Genomic DNA, 26,965 nt, shown 5'->3' with positions numbered 1-26,965 from the left:
GGCCCGCCCGGCCCGCCGGCCCGCGCCCCTCACCTGCCAACAGCGGCAGCAGGCCCGGGCCCCGGCCGCGCGGCGCCCCTCGGCCCTGCGGCGCGGGCGTCCGGCCTCCCGCCGACCCCGGCAGCAGGCGCACCGGGCGGCCCCGGCCCCGCCGCCCCACCGCCCGCAGGAGGCCCCGGGCCAGGCCCGCGCCCAGGAACCGGGACATGGCCGCCCGCGTCCTCTGCGCTCGGCAGCCCGGCGTCCCGGAAGTCCCGCCCCCGGGCCCGGGCGCCCGCCGATTGGCCAGCCCGCCCGTGTGCGCGGGGACGCACGCGACGTCCCCGCGCTCGCCCCGCCCGGCGAGCGGGGGACTGGCCATGGCGGCCACGGCGGCGGCCACGGCGCGGGAGCCCACGCTGCCGGCCGTGGTGGAGGAGCTGCTGAGAGAGATGGCGGCGGCGGTGCGGGACGGCGCGCCGAGTACGCGCGGGGGGCGGGGCGGGGGCGGGGCGGTTGCTGTCTGTCAAGCCCGCCGGGAGCCCCTCCTTCGCGCCGAGCGGCCGCTCTCCTGCCCCCTCTCGGGCGGGGCGGCGCTCCCGGGCCGCCAGCCCCGCCGCGGACGCCGCGGCTGCGGGGCCCTGGGCTGCTCTGGCCGGTGGAGGCCGCTCTGCGCCCAGGCCCCGCATCCCCAGGCCGCGCGCGTCCGCGCGGGAGTCGGGAGGGCCCTGGCGGGAGTGCGTCCCGTCGCGCCGGCGGCCGCTGGACGCCTAGAAGGGGCGTCCCTTGGGCGGCTTCCGCGTGAAAGGGACCGCGCGTGGGGAAGGGTCTGTGCTGAGTCTGCCGGCTAGAAAGCCCGCCGCGCTCTGCTCGCTGCTCGCGCGCCGCGGAGGTCCGCCGGCCGGGCGCTCAGGCGCGGGCCGACCCCGGCGCGGGGCGGGGGGGACGGGCCCGCCTCGTGCCGCTGACCCCTCTGCCCCCTGGACGTCGCGCGCGCTTCCCGCCCCCACGCCTCGGCGGCGGTGCCTCGCGGTCGGTGCCCTGGAGCCTCCCCCTGGTGGGGGGCGCTGAGGCCCATCCCGGCGGAGCCGCGTCGGAGGCGGGGACGCCGCCGCCTCTGGAGGAACGTTTCGCGTTGCCTCGCGTTCACCCTGTCGCGTCTGCTTGCTGCGTTGCGTTTCTGCGTATGCTTACCCCTCGTGCGGCGGCAGGCGCCTTGACCGGGGCTCTGGAAGCGCCGCTCGAGATGCGCGGGTGCCTGAGGCGCGTCGTCAGCGTCGCGCTGGGGCGGCGTCTCTGCCCCGAGCTCTCCCCTCGGCGCTCGCGTCCGGGGCGTCCCTGTACCTGAGCGGAGCCGTGTGCCCGGGGTGCCCTGCAGGTTCTCCTCCTCGGTGTCCTCCCTTCCTCCATAGAGCACATACTCCAGTAGCTTCCTGAGGAAGAGGACGGCATGTGCTTTCTGAGGCTTTACGTGCCTGGAAAAGTTATTTTCCTGTCCTCACGTTTAATTCCGAGTTTGGCTAGGTACTGAATTATATGTTGGAAATGCTGTTTCTTCAGACACCAGAAAGCATCATCCTGCTACCTTCCGGCTTCTTAAACTTACTTTCAAAGAGTCTTATTTTAGTCCCCCAGCTTCATGCCCACTCCAGAGCCATCTGGTGCCACCAATTTCCGAATTTGGTTTTTTTTTTTTAGGGGGTGGGGGTACTAGATTCTGAAGTGTAAATCAGGCTGTTGCTTGGCTCTCCCCATTGCTGGCTTAGGAGTCAGTGTTCTTGGGTCTTGTAAATTATTTTCCAACATATCTTAGGCATGTTTCTCCCTGTCCTCATCCTGGGGAATTTATGCTTTAAAAAAAAAAATCCTTTTCCTATTGTTTAGTGGAACATTGGGAAGGCGTAAAATTGGATGCCTAGGTTCAATGCACCACCTTACACAAAAGTCTTTTTGGCTATAGTCTTTTTTAAATGTTCTTGTCTATGGACACTGGTTTAGCACAATTAACTTTCTTTCCATTCCTGCTTTACAGTTCCTGATGAGCATCTATTATCGTAAGTATATATCCTGTTGTATTTGGGGTTTTGTTTGTTTTTAATTCTTAATGTATTATTTTTATTTATTTATTTTTGTTTTATCTTTTTTTAAACTCAGTGTATTTTTTAAAGGCCAGATGCTTTCAACATCAACTCTTGATTTTTAAAAAAATATTCTTACTAAACTAGGAACAATATTTTCTTGACATGTTAAAAATCTGTCTCAAGTGAATAACCAACACTGTATTTGACCCTAAGGCATTCCCTTATTGCCCTCATTGCAACTTTAACCATTGTTCTAAAAGTTGTAAGCTGTTACACTACCTCAGGAAAAAGAAATGAGAAGTACATCTGACCCTTGCACAACACACGTTTGAACTGTGTCTGTCCACGTGTGCACTGTTTTCAGTGAAGACATACTGCAGTGTTATACCATCTGAGGTTGGTTAAACCATGCATTTGGAGAGCAGATTTCCACCTGCTCAGAGGGTCGGTGCCCCTGATCCTTGTGTTGTTCAAGGTTCAGCTGTGTACCTATCTGGAAGGAAAGACAGTTGTCATTATTTGTAGGTGATATAACTACTTCTTAAAAACCAAGAGAACAAAGTTATTTTTTTTAATACAGAAACTAAAAATTATTTCCCTTCATACGCAAAGTTCAAACATTAATTATATTCTCAATATCAAGAAAAAACTGAAAGCTACCTAGGAATAACAAAACATTTAACTGCACATAAACACTTATATTTAGAAACTCCAGAAGGATCTGCACTAACCTATACCAGAATTATCTTAGGGGGGATGAAGGAAGTGGAATTTAGAAAAGGGTTTTAACCTTTTCTCTATTAAGTTTTTTACAAAGATTTTATATTATTTTAAAAAATTACTACATTTAAAACAAATTAGGCAAATAATAAAAGAATGCAAGTTACCAAAAGCTTTGACAAACAGGTAAATTTTACTAGGGATCATAAAAAAACAAATCAGAATGAGATAACTTCCCATGTATAAAACTGGGTACCACAGAAAAGATGTTGGTAAGAATCTCCCAGATGTTGGCAAGAACATGGAGAAAAGGATAACTGATACCCTGATGGTAGGAGTGGAACTTGGAAGGTAATATGACAACTAGGAATAGGAGCTTTAAAATATACACATTCTTTGACCCAGAAATTCCACGTATAAGACTGTGTCCCAGGGAATTAATCATGGGTGTTTAAAGACTTTACAGTGAGCATATTCATCCACTACTGTTTATGGTAGCACAAAAACAATTATTCAAATTAGGTTTAATAAACTCTAATTATCAAAAAATGGAGTTTGGGGAAAATAATAGTAATTGATCTTTACAATGGAATTCTTTGTAACCATTAAAAGTGGATAAAAGTGCATTGAGATATTCACAGTATGTTATAAAGTAGACAAGGCAGGTTGAAAAAACTGATCGGATCCATTTTTAAAGATAACTGCAATTATCTCTGATTTATAAAGTTATACCAAATTTTATGTCTTTATTTTTCTTTGTCTATAGACAATCATCCTATATTTAATTTTAAAAACTTTTTCCATTCTAACAGTTTGTTATAGTAATAGAGATTACTTTGTTAGAAAATGAAGAAGTTGAACGTTTTAATTTTAAAGCCTTAGTAGTGCTATCTTATTTTGTGTTAAATCATATGGGTTCTTTAAAACATTAACTTTTTATTTTAGTTCAACCCAGCCATTTATACTTGTGAAAAAGAAAGTCCTTGGAAAATAAAACATAAAAAGTCTTAATAATCATACTACCCAGTGATAATTACTGTTAATTTTGGTTTATTGCCTTTTTTTAATATAATGTTTTATTTTGAGATAATTGTAGATTTTCTTAAGAAAAACGTTTTTTAACATGATGGAGAGTTTCTAGATATAAAAAGTTGTGCCCTACCTTTCTCACCTATCATAAGAATTTTCCCACATATCACATTTTTTCTGGTACATCATCTAACAGCTGGACAGCCTTTATTACTGACCCAAAAAGAACCAATTTAACACCCATCAGATGGTCCAACTGGAAAGGCCTGATAACACAGGTGCTGGTGAGGATGGGGAAGAAGTAGAAGTCCTGTTCCGTGCTAGGGGGAGGGCTGTTCCCAAGGTGGGAAGCTGTTGGCAACACCCATTAGAACTGAAAAGTGCACGTGTCCTAAGACTCTGCAGTTCTGCTTTCACTCACGTAACCAGGAAGGACTCACGTATGCACTAAGGGGCGTGTACGGGGATAACTGAGTGTTATTTATGATGGTGTCGAATGGAAACATTCAGAATGTCCATCAATAGAGTACTTTAAAAAAAATAGAGTATTTAAAAAAGAATATGGACTTCCTAGGTGGCGCAGTGGTAAAGAATCCGCCTGCCAAGGCAGGAGACATGGGTTCGAGCCCTGCTCTGGGAAGATTCCACATGCCACGGAGCAACTAAGCCCGTGCGCCATAAAAAAAAAAAAAAAAAAAAAAAGAATATGTATTCTGTACATACACTAGAATATTATTAAAAAGTTAAATTTAAAAAAATTATATATACACACACATCATTGTCAAAAGCACACTAAGTGGGGAAAAAAGTTGCCAAAAAAGCCTACAATGTACCTTTTACATTTTAAAACTTATAAGACAATACCATGTGTGTATATGTACGTGTGTGTATATACACATGTATGCACACACGTGTACCATGTATAATAAAATATTGGGTTGGCCAAAAATTTCAGGTTTTTACACATTATGGAAATACATGAACGAACTTTTTGGCCAACCCTGTATAAAAACATTAGCAGGACAGAAACCATCAAATGCATGCTGCCTCAGGGAAGAAGGAATCTAGGAAGAATAGGAAGGACTGTGAGGTGTAAAAGGGGCTTCTTTATCTGTCAGCAACATGTTAACATTTATGCTGGGGGGTCGATTACATGGAATTTTGCTGTATTATTACATTTTTTTTCCAAATTAAAGTGAATTTTTCAAAACTGCTGCTGGTGACCCTTGGGGTCGAGTCACAGAGGCAGCTTTCAGTCCAGCCGTCTAACCGGAAGCTTCTCTACTTCCCAGGCTGCAGTTTGTCTTCGGCTCCTCCGCCGTCCAGGCCTTGGACCTAGTTGATCGCCAGGCGATCACCTCCATCTCATCGCCCAGTGGGAGGCATGTTTACCAGGTAGAAACCTAGAGGTGGGGAGTAGCTCAACAGAGTCCCCTCGGGACAAAATGTTCTCATGAATCTCTTTGAAAGCTGGTGACCAGCTCTAAGTATTTCCTGGGCTTTTGAAAAGCATTTGCCCCAACTTAGTAAAATTAGAGCGTGAGTAGTTAAAATAAGATACACATGCCTATTAGCTCCACCTGGTAGCAGGGTGCGGAACCAGTGGTGATGCAGAAAGGCTCCCTTCCCAGGTCTAATGGAGCACGGTCAACTTCTGCTTTCCTGTCGTTTGGTACTAGAGGGACCTTGCCACCCCCCACAAAAAGCACTGACAGCATCACCTTGTTCATTATCTCTGGCTTACAAGCAAAAGCCAAATGCACCTTTAAGGCTCCTCCACACGTCCAGGTTCATCTCAGATGCTGTCGTCAGGAAGGCTCCCTGAAGGCCAGGCTGTGCTGAGCGCGGGCAGTGTACTTGCACCTTAGTTCTGCCCAATGGAGCTTAAGGTAGGTAGATTTGTAAAGTAACAGCCTCTTATCAGACTCTGAATTACTTTCATGTGTTGATAATTCTCACCAAAGCCTGGGAAGGTATTTATGTTGCAGGAAACTGGGCTGCAGGAGAGTTAACAGTCACCTCTGGCAGCAGGGAGGGTAACGGCCATCCCGCACTGAGGCCTTGGTACCAGCAGTGGGCCCGGTTCCCCTCCCAACTCCAGGGTTGACTACGTTACACAGTGGGGCCTGTGGCTGGATTGAGAGAAGGGAATCTTGTGAGTGAAATAAAAATACTGGCAGTGGTCTCCAGAGTCTTGTGCCTGGCTCAGAAGGGGTAAAAAAGAAGCGATCAGCTCTTGTATTTTATCCAGGCCTTGCTGAAGACCAGGAAGGGAGGGATTTTTCAGTGTTTGGATTCTGGTTTATTTACAATGACCTTCTCAGAGTTGAGACCATGTCGATTCATTTTCAGCGAGTGAGTGACCGAGCAAAGCCTCTTGGGCAAACAGGTGGCTTGGCCTGGTGAACTCACTTGCCGTTCCACACTGGAGGGCACGCAGCCCACCCGGCACCTGCGCTGTGCTTCTGCGTGAAGTCACGATGATTGGTACCCAGCGCTGCAGGTGAAACTCAGGGTTCTGTTTACTTACGAGGCTGCTGAGTACAGTCTTCTCAAGGTGAACTTCATAGATTAATAATCAGAATTCAAGTGATATTGTTTGTACTGGAGGAAGTGGTTCCCCTTCTTTCTAGTGTATTTATTGGTTTTTATGTAGCTAAAATACCCTTAACGAGGAGGGCCTCTGAGTTTTCCCATGTCTTTTAGTGTCAGATTTTTTGTCTCAGTTCCAACATCAGCAGGACACTTGACCTGCACAAGCAGAGTCCTAACCGTCCTCTAGTTCTGTGATCTTGTTGTTAGTTAAAATCTCAAAGACTTTGAAATATTTCAGTTATCGTTGACTTTTTTGTCCCTCCCAGGATCACTGTGACTTGTTTAATTTTCATCATTCACATTCTGTATTATATCACGTTGCTTTATTCATCATAAAAATGCTAACTGCTTAGAATTGTGGCTGTCAGCTTGGAGTTCGAATTAAATGAGGCTGTAGAAATCTTACAGACACCCTCAAATTAACCTCACGGTTTCATTGTATACAGTAATATAGAAAGAATTTGGCTTAATTCAGAGGTTCTGTGAGATGAGAAAAGCGGGGTCAGACATTGCCGTGTTACCCTGCTAGTTATGTTCCACAGGTCAACCTTCTGATATTCTTACTTCCTCCAGGTATAGTGGTAATTACCCTAAAGTCACACGTACATTGTCACCTGAGTTGCTTTTTGATAAACTTTGGTCCACACAGGAAGGGGATGTGTCAGTCAGGAGGGGCTAAGTTATGCTTTGGTAACAGTGACCCCCAAATTTCAAAGCAACGTTTCTAACTCACTGTGCATCTCCACGAAGAGTCAGCGGCAGCTCTGCTCTAGAACCTCTTCACTCAGGGTCCCAGTCAACGGACAGCCCGTCTGGAACACTGTGGCTTTCACAGCAGAGGGAAGAGGACGTGGCCTAGCACGCACCCACTGTGAATGTCTCTGCCTGGCCACTCACATTTTACTGGCTAAAGCAGGTCACAGAGCCAGCCTGTATTTAATAGGGCAGGAATGCATAATCCTCTTTAAGAGAGAGGCACCGAACTCGGGGAACAGTAAAGAATTCCGTTCACCGCTGGGATGGACGCTGAGAGGCTTGGGGCAGCCGTAGAATGGCCCTGCTCTTGTGAGTGGACGGCCATCCGGGTGGGTCGCTCTCCCGAGAACCTCCCTGAAGCCGTAGCCGACTTCCTCCCAGCGAGGTGCACACGTGTCTAGTCTGGGTCTAAGTATCCTCTTTCCTGCATCTTTTTTTTTTTTTTAAGCTCTCTCCTTCTGGGGATAAACATTCCAGGCTCTGAGTGGGCGAACTGGGAGCAGTTCCTGTAAGAGGAGGTGGATTTTTCCATTGAAGGGTGAAGGAAGCGGATTAGGTGGTCCCAAAGGTCAGTTTGCAGTTCTGACGATGTCTAACTCCGATCTCTGCCTGACTGTCCAGTGCGTTAGCTGTCGGCTGCTAGATACAGAAGCGGCAAGCTCAGAGCCTCCTCCCCGTGTACTGCATTCACTGCCTTGTGTGGCTCAACGTTTTGGGTCCTCACCAGCCTTTGAAAAGATCAGCGAGGGAAGCTCAGGGGAAATTCTCCCCGTCCCTGAGTCAGCAGGCACTCACTCGGCTTCATCCAGAGAGCACTGTGGCGGGCTGGGGGCCCAGCACAGAATTCCAGAGGCTTCTGCCTAGTTACGTGTAAACTCAGAAGAAATCTAAAGCTTTTATTTATTGGTAACAGTTTGGAGACCCAAGAATTGTTGGTGTCACTGCTGGATGTTGACGGGTTTTCTCACAGGACTGAGGGGGAAACAGTCTGCTGTACTTCAGCCTAAGTTTTCCAGACACTGGGGAGATTCCTCCACTCACCCTCGGCGTCCACCCTTTAAAACATATCCGCGCCCCAGGACGGGAAACGTGTGAGATGCATCTTCTTACCCAGTCACTGGCCCCTTCTGGTAATCTTGCAGCCCCCCAGGAATTCTCCTGACTTGGTCAAAAAACCGCAGTGACGTGGCTGCATGACGTGAATCCCAGGACACTGGACAAACAGGCACAACACGTGCCTGGACACTGCTGTTCTTTGGTGGAGCCTTACCCGCTGCTTCATCCTTTGTGAGGAGAAGGAGGAAAGAATTCTGGGAGCCCTGCCTTTTTTTTCTTCTTCTTTAAAGTCCTGGCCTTTTCATGCAGATTGCCATCTCGGAGCCTAAAACAAAATTGGAAGCCCTGTGGCAAATTCCTAGGCAGCAGTTCATTGTAAATAACCCTCAGGAGGTCTCCACGTGCCGCCTCGGATGCTCCTCTTACGCTTCCCCTTTGTTTTTGGCTGCTGGGCGGCAGAGGCATAAACAGGCGGTTTCTCCATGTTTCCCCGGACGGCTCCTTCTCGCCCATCTCACCAGCCCCCGCGCATCTGTGCACCCCTTCCATCCTGCCGGGTGAACGGGCAGATCTGGGCTTGTGGCGCTCTGAGACGGTCATCCCAAGCCGCTGAGTCATCCCAGTTACAAGGCTCTGCTTTACGTGTTCCTCCCGCTCTCAAGTGCTTGGCAAAAGCCCTTACCCGTTTTCTTCCAAAGACCTGTCTTTCTGCCTCAGTGCTGAGCCTTTACCGGTTTTCAGATCCCCTTCAGGTATGCGGTGGAAGCTTTAGGTGTTTAGATGCTGTGAAATACCACAGGTCGAGAAACACCACAATACAGTGCGGGGTGGGGGGGGGCTTTCTCCTCTGCCTCTTCACAGTCAGCCCGCGGAGGGGCCTCTGAATCCCCAGCCAGAAGGCAGTTTTTAGCCTTTCCATCCTGTTGTGTTTGGGGCCTCAAGGGCGGAGCCCGGGGAAGGCGGGAAGGTCCCACAGGCAGGGGAATTGTTTCCACTTCTGTGTGCAGCGCTGCTACGGTTCTTGCCAGCACAGAGCCGCTATGTGTCCTCACACGGATGCAGGGGAAGGAAGTGGTCTCCCAGCACACCTTCCCAGTGTGATCCCATCTGCCCTTTCCTTTCTAGGTGCTTGGAAGTTCCGGGAAAACGTACACGTGTTTGGCCTCTTGTCACTACTGTTCGTGTCCGGCGTTTGCCTTCTCAGTGCTGCGGAAGAGTGACAGCCTCCTGGTGAGGATGGGGGAGCCAAGAGAGGGACTGTGCTTCGTTTAAGAGTTGCACAAAATGGGGGTTGCACTGCAGGTTGAAACAGATAGTAGTTTCTTGTCCTTGGCTTCAGTTAGTCATCTCCCAAAACGCAGTGTCATTTTTAGAACTACACCAATTTCCCATTTTAGTGTAAAAGGCCACAGGTGAAGCTTTGGCCAACCAGTAATCCCCAGAGTTGGCAGCCGGGGAATGAGCTGGCCCAATAAAAATAAGAACTAAGCTGGATGTTGGCGACTTCGCACATCCCCGGCTCCAGCTCCAGCCACGATGTGCTTCTTCCCACTGCCCGTGAGAGAGCTGGGCACTTAGCCGTGCTCAGCTTTCACGGGGGCGGGAGGGCACACTGGTGCCCCTGCCGACGTCACAGGACTCCAGAGCGACAGGCAGGAACAAGACACACTCACAGCTCCTGATTCCACAGGAGGAAGCACTGCCCACCTGAGAGCAGGTAGCTGTTTTTTAAGTCTCGCCGAAGGAGAAAATTACAGCATCCACTGCATTCCTCCCCTTTCTTTTACACTGTTGATTACACATCTGGGGAACTGGGCGGCAGGTCGAATGTCCCACTGTACAAGAAGCCACATTCCTGGCTGATTTCACCTGTAAAATGACAGGGTTAAAGCAGGCCCTTCAGTAGCCTAAGCTCTGAGTGCCGCAGTGCAAGGTCCAGCACCGACCCTCTCCCCACAGCAGGTTACAGGCCCAGTACGTGAGGGTCCTGCCACCCCTGCCCCCACCCCGCGTCCCAGAAACGTAACAGCGGTTACAGGACTAGACTGTGGACTCTGAGTGCGTGTGTAAAATAGGGATGAGACCTGTCCCCCTGGGGGCTGTCAGATTTAAATGAGAGAATCTTTGAGAAGAACTTAGCAACACAGTACCTCAAGGAATGTTAGCCATTTGCTGTTAACAGCCTTCTGAAGGCAAGGAAGGAAAAAAATACAATTTAGCACTAAAACAAAGAGCCTGTCTTTGCTTTCACTTGGTTTTACCTCTACCAGCTGGATCTCAACTGTTGCCCCAACAACAGGCAACGTAAACCCTCCTTTGTCCCCACTGACTCCTAGAAAGCATACCTCTGCCTCGTCTTTGTCTGCAGTTTTAGGCAGTGAGTTAAACGCCCACAGCCTGTGCCCCACGCCTTTCCTGCTGCATGTGATGCCGTGAGAGGTCTGGCTTAGCCCGGCCCTTCCAGTTTCTAACTGGCTTGTGTGTCCTCTCTCCCAGTGCAAGCACCTCCTGGCAGTGTACCTCAGTCAGGTGACGAGGACCTGTCAGCAGCTGGCTGTCTCTGACAAGCAGCTGACCGACGTGTTACTGATGGAAAAGATACAAGAAGCATGAATGGCGCACACGGAGCATCACCGTCTCTCAAGACAGAAGTCCCGTCAGGAGACGCACGTCCCCAGGCATGCACGGTCCACACGGAGGAGACTGCTCCAGACTTCTTGTTACTGTCCCTCCCCCACCCACCCACCCCCACCTCAAACTGCGGAGGGACCGTGGGTTGGACCCAGGGTGTCTGTGGTTTGAAAAATCTGAACCAGCCCCCTGGGTGAAAAATTTCCAGATGGAATCAAGCATTTTAGTAAAACATGTCGTGTCCACAATTAGTCAGGTTCTTAAGTGACTAAAATACCAGGAATTCTTAAGAGGTTGGAATGGTAGACAAAACAGTAAGATGAAGTTTAGATAATAAGCATTAGTTCTTTTCCCTGGGTCCAGAAAACCCTTCTGCAGTAAAAGGTCAGAGCGGAGATGTGGCTAAGTGGCAGCAGATATAAAAAGACATCGGGGCTCTGGTTTCTGAGCTGCAGGATCTGCGGTGTTGAGGCCAGCACAGCTGATTAAAGAGGCTGCACTGTGAGGAAGGTAGAATCTAGAACAGGAAGTGCTGGTTTGCTCTGCATGCATTTCTGGGCTTTGTAATAAGCCAGATGAAGAATGTCCAGTCTGAGGCAGAAAGGCCAGAGAGATCCCAAGAGCACGTGGGGAGGGAGAGGAACGGGACGCGTCTGGACCCCGAGCGAGAGCCAAGGAGCGATGAGGGATGCGAGTGGACACGAGGCAGACTGCAGCACAGGCCGGGAGCGCCGCGTGCGGAGGCCGTCCACAGCCAGAACAGGCCCCTAGAAGGACCGGCTCGCCCTGGCGCTGTCGGGGTTCGTGAGCCTTCGGTGTCCTGGCAAGGTTACTGCAGGAGGAACTAAGTCAGGACACCCCAGCCCTGGGCCCCCGAGATTCGAGGGGCTGACGCGCGGCTGTGTGAGGGGCCGCCGGGGGTGTGGGGGCTGAGGGGTGGCACGTAACACCTGCCCAGACTTGGCTCCGTGGCAGATGTGGACTCAGATGTAAACTTACCTCGGGGTGAAGACAGAAGGGAGGTCAGCTCTGTACAGCAGGCCAACGCAGCACCAGAAACTATCGTTTTTAAGTTTTATTTTTATTTCATCTCATGTACAAACACAACTATGTAACTTTCCTTAGTAAAATGTTCACTTTGGATTCCAGCAACTTGGCCAAACTTGAACTTGAGAGACAAGTGAAATTCACCATCTAGCTGTGGAAGGGGCAGACGGAATCTGGTGGCGGGAGGGATCCCACTTCTCCAGTTTCTTTAGTTTGCTGCACATGGAGGAGACTGTTATCAAACCTGTCACGATGATAGTCTACCTAAGAACGAATGAGAGTGTCATTTCCCTAATATAGCAGTTTCTTGATTGAAGAATCATACTTTTAATTTTCCTGGTCACCTTCCTCGGAACATGTATATATTTTTAGTATGTCCAACTTTTTCCATTGCCTCTAAGTTAAAAAATATTTGTGTTGTAATAGTTCACAGCGTTTCACAGTAAAACAGTTTCATTCGTTTTCTACCACGAAAGAGGCAGACTCTTGAAAAAACAAAACATTCTTTTACGATCCATTCAGGCCGTCGGCATGGTCCACACAGTAACAGCAGCCAGCGAACCATAAATACGCTCGTCAACCCTGGGGACCTACCAGTGACACGTGCACGTTAACCAGGTGCGGGCTACCTCCAGGGACGTGCTCGGGAGAGGCAGCCTGCTGGCCTGTGAGGGGCAGCTTTTTCCGGGGAGGGTCTGCCAGGCACGCCCCGTCTCTTGGTTACTGCGACGTTGTGCCCTCTCCGCGAAGAGGCCAGAGCCCAGGTCATAGGCCCGCCTGGACAGCAGGCTGCGCCCCCGCCTGCCCGTCCCCGCTCTTGAGGGCGTCCGTCCGGCAGAGGAGGTACCTGGAGATGATTTTGTGAAAAGTGTGGCGGAAGTCCCGGTTCCGGTAGGCGTAGACGATGGGGTTGACCACCGAGTTGGCGTGCGACAGGAGGATGGCTGTGTAGATGGCCCACTTGGGCTTCTCGTGGCCCCAGGCTGGCCGGAAGAGCGTGGCGCAGTTGATGGCGTGTACCGGCAGCCAGCACAGCGCAAAGATGCCGACGATCAAGGCCAGGGACTTGGCCGCGTGGATCTCCCGCTGGAGGACGGTCCGCGAGTGGTCCACGAGCTCCGCGCGCTGCAGCTGCCTGCAGGCCACCAAGAAGATCTTGACGTAGATGACCAGCATGATGAGCAGCGGGGGCAGGACGCACCCGAAGAAGTTGAAGTACACCATGTAGCTCATGGGGACCACGTTCTCAAACAGGCACTTGACGAGGCTGCAGCTTGCGTTGGTGGCTCCGTCCCTGGGCTCCGTGCAGTTGGCCGCGCTGTCCTTACTGTTCCACCCCAGGAACGGCGTCAGGCCGATGCCAAAGGCAAGGACCCAGAGGACGGCGATGACTCCTCTCGCTCGGGCGCCCGTGACCAAACTCTTATATCTGTTCAAGAGAACACCATCCGTTACCGCCAGCGTCCAGCGCTGCCACCAAAGCCCGAGACCCCCCCTCTGCTTTTCGTCCCGCGGCCTTCCCGCCTGACAGCCGCTGTGGCGCGCCCTCGGAGGGTCCACGGCCTTTACCCTCCACACTGACGACGTGCAAACAGCTATAAACAGCTTCGCTCTAACAAACTCAGTAAGATTTCCATTCTTAACAACTCACCTCTGTCTAACGACAAGTCGTGGTCAAGAAGAACAAGTGGAGGATTCTTAAGGCTGCTTTCTAATCACCCAGATACTGGGTTGCCTACAAGACACAGTTGCAGGGGGTCAAGATACACCAGGGAACAGAACCCACAAAGACCCCTGCTTCTCAGGGACTTAGATTCTAGCAGGGGAGATGGATCAGAAATAAACAACAGACCTAAGTCACTAAGTTATACGGTGTTAGAAGAAGACGTGTAGTGTGAAAAAAGAGCAGAGTGAGGAACATGGCGGGACTCGTGTTAGAGACCCTTCAGTGATAAGATGCCCTCGAACAAAAGCCTAAGAAGCGAGGACTGGAGGCCCTTCGAGTCAGGCAGCACCCACAAACACCATAGGAAGAATCGTCCCCCGGATTCCTCGGTAAAATGCTGGAGAGCTGGGGTGCTGACAGCGTCCCTGGCTGTCTTGGCTTGCGACCAAGTTGATAAAAATTAGGAAAGAACTTAGTGAGTATTAATTTTTTTTAGTAATCTTTAGACCTTTACATCTTTTTTTTTTTTTTTTTTTTTAATTTTTAGTTTTTGGCCGTGCTGCACATGTGGGATCTTACTTCCACAACCAGGGATCGAACCTGTGCCCCCTGCGTTGGAAGCGCCGAGTCTTAACCACTGGACCGCCAGGGAAGTCCCGAAGACTATTAAATCTTACTTAAAATCTCTAGAAATCATAATACACATCTTGGACACTTTCCTATAAACTAGTCCAGCTTTCTAGCAAAGGTATAAACTTTGCTGTTCATAACCAGTCCGTAATACATACTCAACGTAACGTATTAAAAAAAATGAAATAAAATCTTTCCTTAACCTCTGGGAAGGAAAGGGGAAGTAACCGGATGTACGTGAAGACCTGTCTGCGGGAAGCGTCCAGTGGCCTCTGCCCGCAGGGTCCAGCCCTCGCTTCTCAGCGTGGCCCACGGAGCCCAGGCCCGGGCCCGCTGCTCCCACAGTAGCTGCTGCCCGTCCCCCGCTCACCTCGCAGGCAGAGGTGGCCTCTCCTGCGCTCCGGCCCCAGACACACGCCTGTCACAGAGCTCGTTTACCTGTCACAGGCAGACGAGAGAGTTCCGCCTCCTGAGGACGGGGACCTCGCCTCCCTGCCCCGCTGTCCCCAGGAGCCAGCACGGTGCTTGACACACGGGAGGTTCTTAGTGACATGCTTCACTGCAAACACACTCCTGACCTGTTCGCAGACAGCTTTCCAGCGGCTTTCTGCTTATTAGGAACGCCTGATGCCGTGGCCTGGGCAGGCGGCAGAACGGGTTCAGTTTGCGAGGGGAGTCAGCCTAGGTCGGGCCTCACTGTCCACAGTGACCCCTCATCTTCTCTGCTCCCTGTGAGGACGGCTCAGTCGTGGGGCCTCGACTGCAGGGGACCTGCTGGGTGCAGCTCCTCACTGAACTCTCCTCAGCCAGTAAATCCATCTGTTTCCAAACCCTTTCTGCTCCCCTGCTCATGCAGGAATGTAAGGCCATTCCTTATAAAAATGTTGTTCCTGGCCACTGCCATAGCAGAGATGTGAAGCATGCAATCAGTCCCTGCAGGGTAACTAGGCCGCCTCTCCTGAAGGTCAAGTCACAGAACTTCAGGCCCACGAGGCCACCTCCTCAGCAGCCCTTACTCCTCTGCTGTTCCCGGGACTCGGCTGCACTGAACTGCGTACAGCAGAATACAGACCAGCCCTGGGGGATGAATTAGACCTGGGTAAGCAAATGCTCTTGTCAGTAACGGTCTGGGGTGGATATGGGAGGTGGTCTGGCCAATGAGACGAAAGGAGGTCTTCCAGGGTACTTCCAGGAAAGATTTTTACTTGATACGAGGAGAGAAACCCATGAGAAGAGCTCCTCCCCACGCCCATCCCTTTCTGCTTTTGATGCTCTTATGGGATGCTGTGATGCCTAGAGGTGCAGCAGCCACCTTGTGACCATGAGGCATGAGCCTGGAAACAAAGCAAATGGCGAAGCAGAAGGAAGGAGAGTCCAGGTCCTTGATGGAGTCTTTGAACCACTACACCAACCCTAGAACCATCCTGGCTCCATATTCTAGTCCAGGAGACAACTGATGGCCTTGACTTTTGTAAGTTGTGGTTACCTGCAGCCAAAAGCTAGCTCATACAAACCGTAAGGGACCCTCATCTTTCCTAGTCCAACTTCCCTTATTTTACAAATGAGGAACTAGACATACAAAGTCTTAAAGGAACAAAGGCAATACAAGAACCAAAGACCAAAGCTAAGTTAGGACTTCCAGGCCTCTGTTCCTTGCACCACGTTATGCTGCTTCTTTTACTTGGCTTTTTTCTAAGCAGTGCTAGACATGGAGTCTGCTGTACACAGAGGGGTGCCGGGGGGTGGCTTCCTGCTGGAGTTCAAATTCTTGTGGAATCCACCCACATCTGAAACTTCTCAAAACTGCTGGATCCTGCATATATGAAAAACTGCTTCTATGCTAAACTGTCTTAGATGAGGAGAAGCAGCTGATTTCACCGGGAGCAGCTGGTCACAGCCTTCTCTGTGACCACCCACCCCCTCCAAGGGCCTTTCTCCCCTGTTGGTTCATGACTTCATTCAGAGTTCTTCCTTTGTACCACACACTCTGCTGGCACTGGATACAGAAACACAGCCCTGAAGGGCTGTAAAGCTAACGGAAGAGACACCAAATAAACAGGTAAACACATAAATCTACCATTACAAGTCAGGAGGAGTTTGGCCAAACCAAAATGAACAGGGTGCAGGTGAGAGAAAACCAGGAAGAGCTTGGACACGGGGTGTCGGGGGAGTCTCTTAGGCAGCAGAGCTGAAGATGGAGGAGGAGTGAAGACTGAAAAGTGGAGAGAAAGGCATGCTAAGCAGAGAGAGCAGAACGTGCAAGGCTTGCAGACAGGAAAGGATTTCATTTTCCCAGAGAAGCAAAAGGGACGAGGCGGGGCCCCCTCCAGGCGGAGGGAAGGGGCTGGAGTTGATGCTCGGGTACCCCGGGGCCGCGGGAAGCCACGGGGGACTCTGAGGCACACGGGGGGGACGTGCTGGTACAGGCGGCATAAAGCTCACCGTGGACACAGAGTTTTGGGGTAGCCAGAAGGAAAGCAGATCAGTGAGGCAACGATTTCCGCGGTGAACGCAGGAGAAAATGCTGGCGTGAGGCAAGGTGAGAGCAAAGACAGCGCGCACAGATGCCCCCAGCCCAGCAGCTCTGAGCCCCAGGGCCACACGACACGTGTGCAGACCCGTGCCTACAGGACCCCCGCCCGCCCAGCTGCACAGAGCACATCCCCCCCGCCCCCGAGCGCGGCTCTGCAGGCCCAGGCTGCAGGCGCACATCTTGCGCCTCGAGGTCGGAGGACCGTCTGCAGCTCACAGGTGTGGAGACGGAGGCTCCGACAGGTTACATGATTGGCCTGCTGCCCCTAACCTGCAGTCAGGACACAAACCCCCTAATCTAACCGGATCCCAGCCCTGCCCAAAGCAGTCATTTTCCTGCTCAGGACACTGTGGTTCTCCCAGATCACAGCTCCCCGCCCTGCCCCCTGCTCACCCAGACTTGGCCCCAGCGCGGCTGCCCTCTGCCCTCTCCAAAGCTGCCAGCTGTTCCAGGGATACCCCCGCCCCCTAGTCTCTGCAGCCGGCCACATGGGAAATGGCAGAGGCTTCGGCTACCCTCTCGGCAGGCAGTCCTTAAAAGGCGGCAAAGAGGCTCTTTCGTCTGTGGGCAGACACGACCAGACCCACAGGAGGATGTGGGCTCCGCAGGCAGAAGCGCTTTCAGCACTAGAGCCGAGACGCTGCTGGACCCGGCACAGGTGGAAGATGGCCAGGGACGCTGTGAGAGCAGGCTGGCGTCCCTGCACTCGGCGGGAGACTGGGGGGACGACCCTGGGGTCTCTGGCATCTCACGGGGGTGGGGGGTGGTCTGCTCTCCCCCCACCATGTCCTCACTTCCAGCTGGGCCACTGTCCTCTCCCTGAGAGCCCGGCTCCCACCCTGCCCACCCTCGACCCCTGTGTACCAGTGGCTCCCAGACCATCCTCGTGTGTGTCCCCAAATCCCTCCTGAGCGGCGGGGACGTGTCCTTTCCTACATCCGCCCCAAGTGCAGGAGACGTAAATGGAAGGCAATGAATAAACGCAGGCGGTCTTACTGTTCCAAGCAGGCAGGGACAACTCCAGCCCACACAGAAGGGGCAACCCGGGAGAGTCCTCCCTCTGGGAAGCGGCCGTGCCCCTGCCAGGCTGGACTCACCCAGTCTCCATGGAAGAGGCTCGGTAGCTAAGGAGCCGGACAGGGACACAGTCACATGGTGGGAATCAACAAAAGGGAGCAGCCTGGACACCAGGTTCCGTCCTGAAAGAGGGCTCGCCAGGCACGGCTTAACAAGCGCTAGCCTGTTTGTGGGCCAGGGTTCCCCCTCCTCTGGCTCTGCAGCCCTGGCTCAGACCAGGCCGCCTTCCCAGCCTCGGAAATCAGAATTCCCAGCGCTCAGGGTGCTCTGAGTTCAGCAGATCTCCAAGGGCAGCCACCCCGGCAGCGACATTGAGTCCAGACAGGGGCTGGGGAGAGTCTGAGCTCTGCTCTCAGGAAAACGGGGAGAGTGGTGGCTGCGGCGGGGCCTTTGAACACAGATATCATGAGTACAAAGCGTTTTATAAGTGCAGATCACTAAGTACATACACACGGAGTTTTGTCCTGCTTCTTAAAATTGGTGATTATTCGTTTAGGGCCTTTTTTCTTTACCTTTGGTCTCGCTCACAAGTCTCGTTCCTCTGTAATAGAAACACTTCTGCTCCAAAGCAACGTGTGCATTCTCAGAAAACGTCGTATTCTCTAAAACTGCACACGCATAATAACAGGACGTACGTGAAAACGGGGTGAGGACAGACCCCTCAAAACCTACCAAACCCCGTAACCAGAGCACTAACAAAACAGCTTGGACCACCCGGCGGGCAGGTCCGCGGGGTAGCAGCTGCCGCGGTGAATATTAAAAAAGTACCCAGGACGTCTCATGGAAATCCTGGCAAAAGTGCAACTCGAGCAAGGCCCCCGGGGCCGCGACCGGCAGCGGGCCGGGGAGATGGGAGTGGGGACGCGGATGGGGCGGCGGCGCAGCAGGAGGCCCGGGCCCGGCTTCTCTCTCCCGGGGCCTGGGGGCGCTTTGGGCCGCACAGCAGCCACCCTGAGGGCAGAGGCCGGCAGAGCCGCTCCGGCCCGGGCGCCCGGGCGCCGCACGGCCGAGCCAGGACGGGGTCTGCGCCGTCCCCACCCTCGCCGCCCAGCCGGCACGCGCGGCCCCGGCCCGTGACGGGAGTTCCCGCAGCGCGCCCCCCGCGCCCCTCGCACGCGCCTCCCCGGGACACAGGCGCTGTCCCCCGCGCGGGGCCGAGCCTCCCGCACGGCAGGGACCCCATCCTACCCTCTCGTCTCCAACACGCCTCACACCAGGCCCGACGAGCAGACGCCGGACGCCAGCCTGACCGGATGAGAAAGGGACAGCCTGCGGCCACGCGGCGGCCACGCAGACAGGCCGTGGGGCGTGGGGACGTGCCCCAGCTGCCGCTCACCGCTCACGGGAGGCATCTGTCTGGGGCAGGACCTTCCGAGGCTGCAGAGGTGCTTCCCGCCAAGGCGACCGGGCTTAAACGTCGTCAGGGACAGGAGAGGCAGCAGGTCTGCACGGGGCCCGGTAACGGGCCGGGACCCAAACCGTCCCACAGAGAAAGCTGAAGACCCACACGGCTTCACCAAGGAATGCTCGCAAACACGTCAGGGACACAAGAAACCATTTTTACACAAAAAGAGCTGCTTGGTTCTGTGTGCATGAAGTTCAGGTCTGGGGTGGGAGGAAGGTCTCTCCTCTACCGTTTCCGGTAAATAAATGTCTCGAGGGCAAGCCGCCTGCCTCTGCCGCCTGAGGTGGTCACGGCTGGAGCCTGAGGGGCTGTCCGAGGCCAGGACCGCGCCCGCCCACAGGCGGGATGACAGGCCGTGGCCGCTGGAGCTGCCCTTCAGGCTGAGCTCCTCCTGGGAGGCAGCCCCGTCCGCCTGGTGCCCTGGCTCACGAGGGCATCTCCTCCCTTCCTCCAAGTCCAGACACGCCTGAATCCCGGTGGGGGCCTGGCTGGCCGGGGCCTGAGCCGAGGTACAGGTGGACGGAAGAGATGCCACCTGCCCTGCACGCTCACCTGGGAACCATGCACGAGGAACACAGACGAGAACGTGGCCAGCTCTCCCCACCAGCTCGCGAGGCCAGCGGGGGCCCTCCAGAAAGGTCAGAGGCTGAGGCTGGGGGCCAGGACAGGGTCTCCCAGAGCTCACCTTTGAGGCTGGTTCTTCACGAGGCACATATTTTGCTCTCATGTATCGGGTGGGATCCAAAGACAGCCTAGGGGCTTCCCTGGTAGCACAGGGGTTAAGAATCCGCCTGCCGATGCAGGGGACACAGGTTCGATCCCTGCTGCAGGAAGATCCCACATGCCACGGAGCAACGAAGCCCGTGCGCCACAACTATGGAGCCTATGCTCTAGAGCCTGTGCTCCGCAACAAGAGAAGCCACGGCACTGAGAAGCCCGCGCACCACGATGAAGAGTAGCCCCTGCTCTCCACAACTAGAGAAATCCCACGTGCAGCAATGAAGACCGAATGCAGCCAGTTAATTAACTAATTAATTTAAATAAAAACCAAAGACACCCCAAGGTTGCTGAGCTCCAGACTCTGGTCTTGACATAAGAACCCCTGAAAGAAAAGGCCACTGCCTGAAACTGGACCAGAGAAGAAAAAGGATACCATGTCATCCTCTCCCTCCCCAAAGGTACCCTCCCATGGCTGGGGTTAAAACACTGTGCTTCAGATATACCCTTAACTGTCAAAAGCATCAGCGCCCCCACTCCCCCTGCCCCCGCCACACACACACAACCAGTTAGACATCAGGAGACACGCAGCACCAGGAGGTCCTGTTCCTGGTGACAGTAACTTGGTGATAACTGGTCATCAGGGTTCCGCCAGGCTTCCCTACTGGACCTGCTCCTCCCGTTGTGATCCGCTGTACCCTGTGGTGCATATACTCTGAGATTCTGTAAATACCTTGGCCCTCACCAAACTTTCACCAGTGAGGTTTCTCACCTACTGACGGATCGTGCCTGAACCAGTGATTACGCCAACTGTTGCCAAGTGACGACCGCGTTCACTCGGTCATCCCCACTCGTCAGCGAGGCGGCATTCTGCCACAGCAAGGGTTCTCCCGAGTTGCTGTTTAACCAGACAGAACGAAGCCCCCCCGCCGATGCTCCAGCACCACGCACGCACCTGCCCAATCTTGGTTTTCTAAATACCAGGCTCCGCTGCGAGGAGCAGGGCTCCTCAGAGAAACAGCTGGTCCAACGCTGTAACACACGGTGGAGCCCAAAAGACCTTTCTCCACCAGGAAGTGAGGAAGCGCTCACACCAGAGTCAGCTTGAACGGGCTCTGTTTGTGTCAAAGTGAATAACATGGGAGTGGACTGCAACGCGTTCCATGAAAATACAATTCCCTAAGTCCACTGGTACTTAAGCAAAATAATGTAAGAAAGAACAGGGAAGAGTAAACCTCTTCCCTACAGAAGAAGGTGCGGCGGAAGGAATGAGGAAAAGTAAAATCACCACTTGACATGGTGATCACGGACCCAAGCGAGAATCATCAACGAGGAAAGCACAGCTTCGCAGCGATGAGCCCTGGCAGCTGCGGCCGCACCCGAAGGATGAGCTTCAGCACAACGGCACGGGGACCGACTGACCCGGCGTGCGTCCTCTGCTTTGGGCTGAAACGGACATAGCATCAGGTGGACAGTATTCCCACCAAAAACGTTCAAGCTGAATCTAATCATAAGGAAACAACCAAACCCAAAATAATGTATTGTCTTGAAAGAGAGGGGGAAGAAGAGAAAAAAGACTGAGGAACATGTCCAGATTAAAGAAAACCAAAGGAACATATTAAATGCACCCGTGACCTTTTACTGGAATCTGGATTTAAAAAAAAAAACTATAAAGAACATGATCGGGATAACTGGGACATCTGACTACAGACTGTACTATGTCAGTGTGAAAGCTGCTCAGTAGAAGTGTGTGTGTGTGAGAGAGACAGAGACAGAGAAAGCGAATGGAGCAAAATATGAACAATGTGGGGATTTACATTAGTTTTGCAACTTAGAAGTTGTAAAAAAAAAACACACTAGTTCAGAATGACTCATTCTTTCTGAAACCACAGACCACATCAGATTAGTCAAATGGCTACAAATACACCTATATATATACACACACACACACACACACAGCATTCATTTTGTAAATTTTAAAAAGTCCCTGCTATTAAAAAACTACATTTGCAATGCCTTCTGAAAACACCAGACTGAAACGCTGTTTACCCCTCTTGGCGGTGCGTCTCATTCTTCTCCTCCCACTTCTTCTCTGTCTCCTTCACGCTCCCACTCTTCCCCACTGTATCCTGAGGACACCCTCCATGGGCTTGTCGCGTTTCAGTGACAAGCGGGTCCACCCCCATCCCCCTAGCACACGCATGGGCACACACACTGCCAACTCCTAGACACGTCCCAGGCTAGTCGCTGGACCACCTGCTGGAGATGCTGAGGGAGCAGCGCGAGCCCTGCTCATAAAGAAGGATAGGCAACCTTAAACCATGGCGAATAACCTAGAAAATTCCACGAGTGTGCAGAGAGCTGCAAGGGAACCAGGGTGCCTCCCAGGCAGAGAGTCGTGAAAACCTGCAAGAGTCGGCAAGCGCAGAGCGTTCCAGGCAGGGAGAACGGCACGTGCAAAGGCCTGACCTCAGCCCAGGAATCGAGGGGGGCCTGAGAAGCAGAGCAGAGAGACAGAGTGGAGGGAGGGGGGAGGTTGGAGAAGGGACCAGAGCTGCTGAGAGGCCAGCCTGCTCCCCAGGCGCCAGGAGCATCAGGTCAAGGAAGGGGGAGCAGCCAGGTGCCAACAGGCTGAAGGGGCAGCAAGGATGCAGGGCTGGCGTCGGGAACAGGGCAGAAGCAGAGCGGGGACCAAAGAGACCCGGCGGCAGTGCAGAATCTCCAGCAAACCGGAGATTCTCATGAGCCTCTAGAAGCCAGAAGGGACTGTCTGGATAGGGCATGGGGCCCTAAGCCAGAAACAGGGTGACTGGAAAGAGAGGTTCCCGCCTTGCAGACAGCAGGTGCCAGACAGGATTTAGAAAAGGAGCAGGAACCAGGAGGAAGGCTGCCTGCTGACCAGCCTGGGGCGGCCTCAGCCCTCAGGCCTCACCCCCCACCTTCCACGGAGCTGGGCGTGTATCCCTCGCGCCCCGGCCCTTTCCCCAAGCTGAAGCTCAAGACCCAGGGACAGAGAACGGGGTCGGAGGAAGAGTTTTGATTATATACAGTCTGTGACCGCAAGAATCCAAAGCATGTGAACCCAAAAATAAGTTTTGAAAATCGACTCCAAAAAATTTAACCTAAATCGAAAGTAAAAATATGAATGCTAACATTAAAAATAAATAATTAAAAAAAAAAAGAAGAACTAAAGGGGGAAAACTCAAGGAACTCTTCCAGGGGAGAATGAAAAGTTACAGTATTCGAACGCTGTATGTAAGAGAACACTTAAGAGACAAGATTGGTCAAGGAGGGAAAGTCTTCACCTTTCTCTCAAGAATCCCAGAAGGAAAAACAGATGGAATGGACATAAGGAAATAATCTAGGAAAATTCTTTTGTAAGATTTCAGAGCTGAAGACAGACCTAGGTCCTCAGACTGGAAAGGTGGCATCCCCAGCTGAAGAAGAAAAGCTGAAAGTCAACACTCAGACCCAACCTCACGGAGCCCCAGAACACCAAGCAAAGCAAATGATCCCAAAGGCTCCTGAGGAAACCGAGTTACAAAGAAGAATCACACCCAAGTCACACTTCTGGGCAACCCTAGGCGTCCGAGCATTGCTGCAAGCCTCTGAGTGTATGAGTCCAACCACCAACCACACGTGAGAAAAAAAACATTCCTGGCATTAAAGAACCCACGTCCTGAAACAGCTACCTGAGGGTGGTAGACAGACAAACATCTGTGGCATCCCAGGAAGAGGAAAGGAAACGTGTGGGGGTGGGGCGCAGCGAGAAGTGGCAGAATCCGGGCCAACACCCCACAGTTCAGTCACCTACAAGGAGCTCCGTGGAGGCCAGCTTTTCACCCAAGGCACAGTCTTGCTAAGAGGTCCCCGATACCTCCTCCCCAGCAGACACGTGAGGGAGGCTCCGAGAAGAAGCCTCCATGGGGCAAAGGGGGCAGACGGGCGAGCGGGTGAGGGTCCAGGGACAGACAGACAGACGTGGCCCCTACATCCTGCCGTCCGACCCAGCCAACCCAAGGCTTCTGGAAACACCCGCCCTCAGCCCCACTGGACACTCGGCCGCGCAGTGCAGGGATCAGGGATCAGGAGCGGGGAGGGCAGGCCTCCAGCAGGCAGGGGGACCACTCGGCCCCACCACGGCCCGGGGGGCAGGGGGCCTGCAGGGAGCAAGATTAGGGCAGAGGAAGCACTCCCGCCAGAAATGGCCTGAGAGTGAAGTGAGAGCCGGGAGTGGCCGCGGGAAGACGCCCCACCCCGCACAGCCCTCTCCCTGCAGGCTCGCCGGGGCACCCCTGGGCCTGGACCCCGACCGGAGCCAGCGTCAGGAACTGTGAGGATCTGAACCTGAGTTAGCAGCTGTTCTGTGTGTGGACGCCCCGCAGTCTGAGGCCAAAGGGCAGTGCCTGGTGCGAGCGGACACACCTCCTCCTCAGGGGGGCAGGAGTCCTCATCTTCCATCCCAGCGTCCCCGCACGCACCCTCTTCCCGCAACCCTCCCTGGTCCGCATCCGCCTTGACAACCAGGTGGCCGTGGGGCTCGGGCTCTGCGGCCTCGAGCCGTGCCCACACCACCACGCAGGCCTCGCTTAGAGCCCTGGGGCACCCGTGACCCGGCACCCAGGGTGAGCCCAAGCCCTGCTCTTGCCCAGGCAGGAGGTGGGCCTAAGCTCCTGGCCCTCACCGGGGTTGCTGCCGCCTCTACCGGGAGGCCCCTCCTCCCCAGCACACTTCCAACTCCACTCCCACCGACCCTCCACCCCAGGGAGGGCCTCGGAGCCGAGAGGGAGCTGCCCCGCCCAGGTCCATGAAGAAGGGAGCCCCCCCTCCCCCAGGTCTCCCTGACCCCCTGAGGTCCTCAAACCCTGGTGGGACCAGACGTCCCCGGTTACACACTGGTGCTGGAATCGACACACACCCCACCCCAGAGATTCTGATTTAGGAGGGCCTGGTGGGGCCCAGTAATCTGCATTTTAGCTCAGGGGACCAGGAAGTGCTGAAACAGGAGCCTTGAGAACCTCTCCAGCCTGTGAGGGTGGGCTGGGCACCAGGGGGCAGGACAGATGCCGTCCCTTCTCCGCACAGGTCACACACATTCTTGCAGACCTCCAGCAGGCAGGCCTGGAGGGCAGGGCTGGGACGGGTGCTCCAGGGTGCTCTGCCCTCCCCACGTCTACATCCCGCTCTCTCGCCCGCCCTCGGCAAATGCAAAGAAGTTAGCGGCCATGATTCACACGTCTCTCGTGGCAACACACCCACGCCCATTCTTTCCAGGCCCCGCCCAGCAGCCCAGCAGAGACCGGGACAAGAACTAACAGATTTACGGTTTCACGGAACTTCCTGTTCCACGGAGCACAGGGGATTCTTCCAGTAACTCGGGTGAGCTGAGGTCTCTCGGGACCTCTGCCAGGGCCCAGCCCGAGGGGCTTCCATCAGCTAAGGCTGGGGCTTGTGACTGCCTGCTGAGTGCACCGTCCAAAAGGCCACCAAGTAACCAACATGAGGACCAAGAGGCAGGTAAGGGATGCCTAAGAGAACCAAGAGAGTGTCGTGCACCCCAGGCCTCAGAAATCCCTGGGCTCTGTCACACCTGATGGGACACATGGGGTCTCCTGGTCAGAGGCCAAGGGCAGCAGCGCGTGGAAAGGCCCAGACACACAGAGGAGGCTCAGCAAGCAGGAGGCTCCCGCTCCCGCTGGGACCCAGGAGCCACAGGCCAGCCTTCTGAGCAAAGGCTCCTGTCCACTCCCACTCACCGACTGCAAGCAGAATCCGCCGAGAAAGGGCAGTCCGCTTTCCTCCCGCGTCCCAGACGTGGACGCCACACGCAGAGGGAATGCGGGGCCAGTGCTGAGTCCCAGTCCTGCTCCCATCCTGACCTCCTCCCCTCACCTGCAGGACGCAGGTACCCATCTCTGGAGTTACTGCCAGGATGAAAGGCTGTAAGTTTAAAGTGCCTCCCAGAGTCGGCACTCAAGACATTAATTCCCTCCCTGCCCCGTGACTCAGTTTCCCTGTCTCACTTCTAAATCCAAAGAGATCCCAAGCTCACCCAACTCAGAAACGCCGAAGGGATTCCAGGCATCAGAGAGAGAGAGAGAGAAAGAACACTTTCAATGAAGCCCACGTGATGCTCTCAAGCTCCCAGCTCACCTGGGGCTCCCCGCCCGCCCCGCCCTCTCTGGCTGGCTCTATCCCCCCGAATCCTGCGTCTTCTCGGCGTGGGAGAAAGGGCCACCCGCAAGTCCTCCAGGGTTCGGAAACCCTGGCGCACGTCCCCAGCCGCGGGCAACAAGGTTACACAACGCACACGGCGCTGTCGGTCGGTCTCGGCGAGCCGGGGAGCGCGCCCGCCCTCTCAAGTATCAGCGGGGATGGCGTCCGCTCGAAGCGCGCGGGGCTCCCCAGGTTAACGGGCCCCGCCCCGCCCCGGGTCGGCAGGTGCAGCCTGAAATCGGGCGGCGAGCCGCGTCCCCCCGCCCGCGCGGGTCCCGGCGTCCACGGTCGTCCCGGAGCCTCCCCGGCCCCGCCGGCCCGTGCGCGCCGAGCCCCGCCCCGCTCGGGGCGCTTCCCCGGGGGTCCTGAAGGAGGGGGCGCGGCGTCCGGGGGCCTCACCTGAGCGGCACGCGCACGGCCAGGTACCGGTCGACGGCCACGGCCAGGAGGCTGAAGATGGAGCTCTGCGTGAGCACCAGCACCAGGCAGGCGAGGAAGAGGCAGCTGTGGAAGTCGGTGCAGAAGCCCAGGCTGATGGTGACGGCGAAGGGGATGGCGAAGAGCCCCACGGCCACGTCGGCCGCCGCCAGCGACACCAGGAAGTAGTTGGTGGGCGTCTGCAGCGCGCTCGAGGCGCCCACCGCCGCGCACACCAGCGCGTTGCCGGCCACCGACATCGCGGCCAGCGCCAGCTCCAGCGCCACGTACAGCGCGTCCTGCGCCTCCAGCGGCATCGCCGCCCGGCCTCGGGCTCGGGCTCGGCCCCGCCGGGCTGCCCGGAGCGCCCGGACCGCGCGTCCCCCGCCGCGTCTGAGCCCGCGGCTCGC

General features: G+C 54.3%; 3 protein-coding genes across 5 annotated transcripts in view; 1 reads left to right on the top strand and 2 right to left on the bottom strand.

The window, feature by feature from the left end:
• Window positions 1–1,191, bottom strand: part of TTC19 (tetratricopeptide repeat domain 19) — a 29,148-nt gene extending 27,957 nt beyond the window's left edge. For both annotated transcript variants that reach the window (XM_057717076.1, XM_057717078.1), the window contains exon 1: window positions 1,174–1,191. The gene's annotated coding sequence lies outside the window, so the exon portion shown is untranslated. The remainder of the gene's footprint in view (window positions 1–1,173) is intronic.
• On the top strand, window positions 239–12,450 carry ZSWIM7 (zinc finger SWIM-type containing 7). 2 transcript variants are annotated; one of them, XM_057717080.1, is made up of 5 exons: window positions 239–462; window positions 2,012–2,033; window positions 5,102–5,204; window positions 9,342–9,446; window positions 10,713–12,450. In XM_057717080.1, exons 1-5 carry the CDS (start codon window positions 360–362, stop codon window positions 10,827–10,829), a joined length of 450 nt encoding a protein of 149 aa, XP_057573063.1. In that variant the 5' UTR covers window positions 239–359; the 3' UTR covers window positions 10,830–12,450. The 2 variants fall into 2 exon arrangements, with proteins under 2 accessions (XP_057573063.1, XP_057573062.1); XM_057717079.1 differs by lacking the exons at window positions 239–462; window positions 2,012–2,033; window positions 5,102–5,204 and adding an exon at window positions 7,609–8,968.
• On the bottom strand, window positions 11,910–26,965 carry ADORA2B (adenosine A2b receptor). The gene is made up of 2 exons (XM_057717072.1): window positions 26,538–26,965; window positions 11,910–13,323 (listed from the first exon to the last, which is right to left on the bottom strand). Exons 1-2 carry the CDS (start codon window positions 26,870–26,872, stop codon window positions 12,660–12,662), a joined length of 999 nt encoding a protein of 332 aa, XP_057573055.1. The 5' UTR covers window positions 26,873–26,965; the 3' UTR covers window positions 11,910–12,659.

This window comes from Hippopotamus amphibius, chromosome 17 (assembly GCF_030028045.1).
Source record: "Hippopotamus amphibius kiboko isolate mHipAmp2 chromosome 17, mHipAmp2.hap2, whole genome shotgun sequence".
Lineage (NCBI taxonomy): Eukaryota > Metazoa > Chordata > Mammalia > Artiodactyla > Hippopotamidae > Hippopotamus > Hippopotamus amphibius.
This window is presented reverse-complemented; position numbering and strand designations above follow the sequence as displayed.

Bases quoted from the DNA above. Each gene is read 5' to 3' on its own strand.
- ZSWIM7 (XM_057717079.1), top strand. From the start codon at position 8,699: ATGTTTCCCCGGACGGCTCCTTCTCGCCCATCTCACCAGCCCCCGCGC. The intron at 8,969-9,341 runs GTATGCGGTGGA...TTTCCTTTCTAG, and splicing joins GGTTTTCAGATCCCCTTCAG to GTGCTTGGAAGTTCCGGGAA. The intron at 9,447-10,712 runs GTGAGGATGGGG...CCTCTCTCCCAG, and splicing joins GGAAGAGTGACAGCCTCCTG to TGCAAGCACCTCCTGGCAGT.
- ADORA2B (XM_057717072.1), bottom strand. From the start codon at position 26,872: ATGCCGCTGGAGGCGCAGGACGCGCTGTACGTGGCGCTGGAGCTGGCG. The intron at 13,324-26,537 runs GTGAGGCCCCCG...TCTCTTGAACAG, and splicing joins GCCGTGCGCGTGCCGCTCAG to ATATAAGAGTTTGGTCACGG.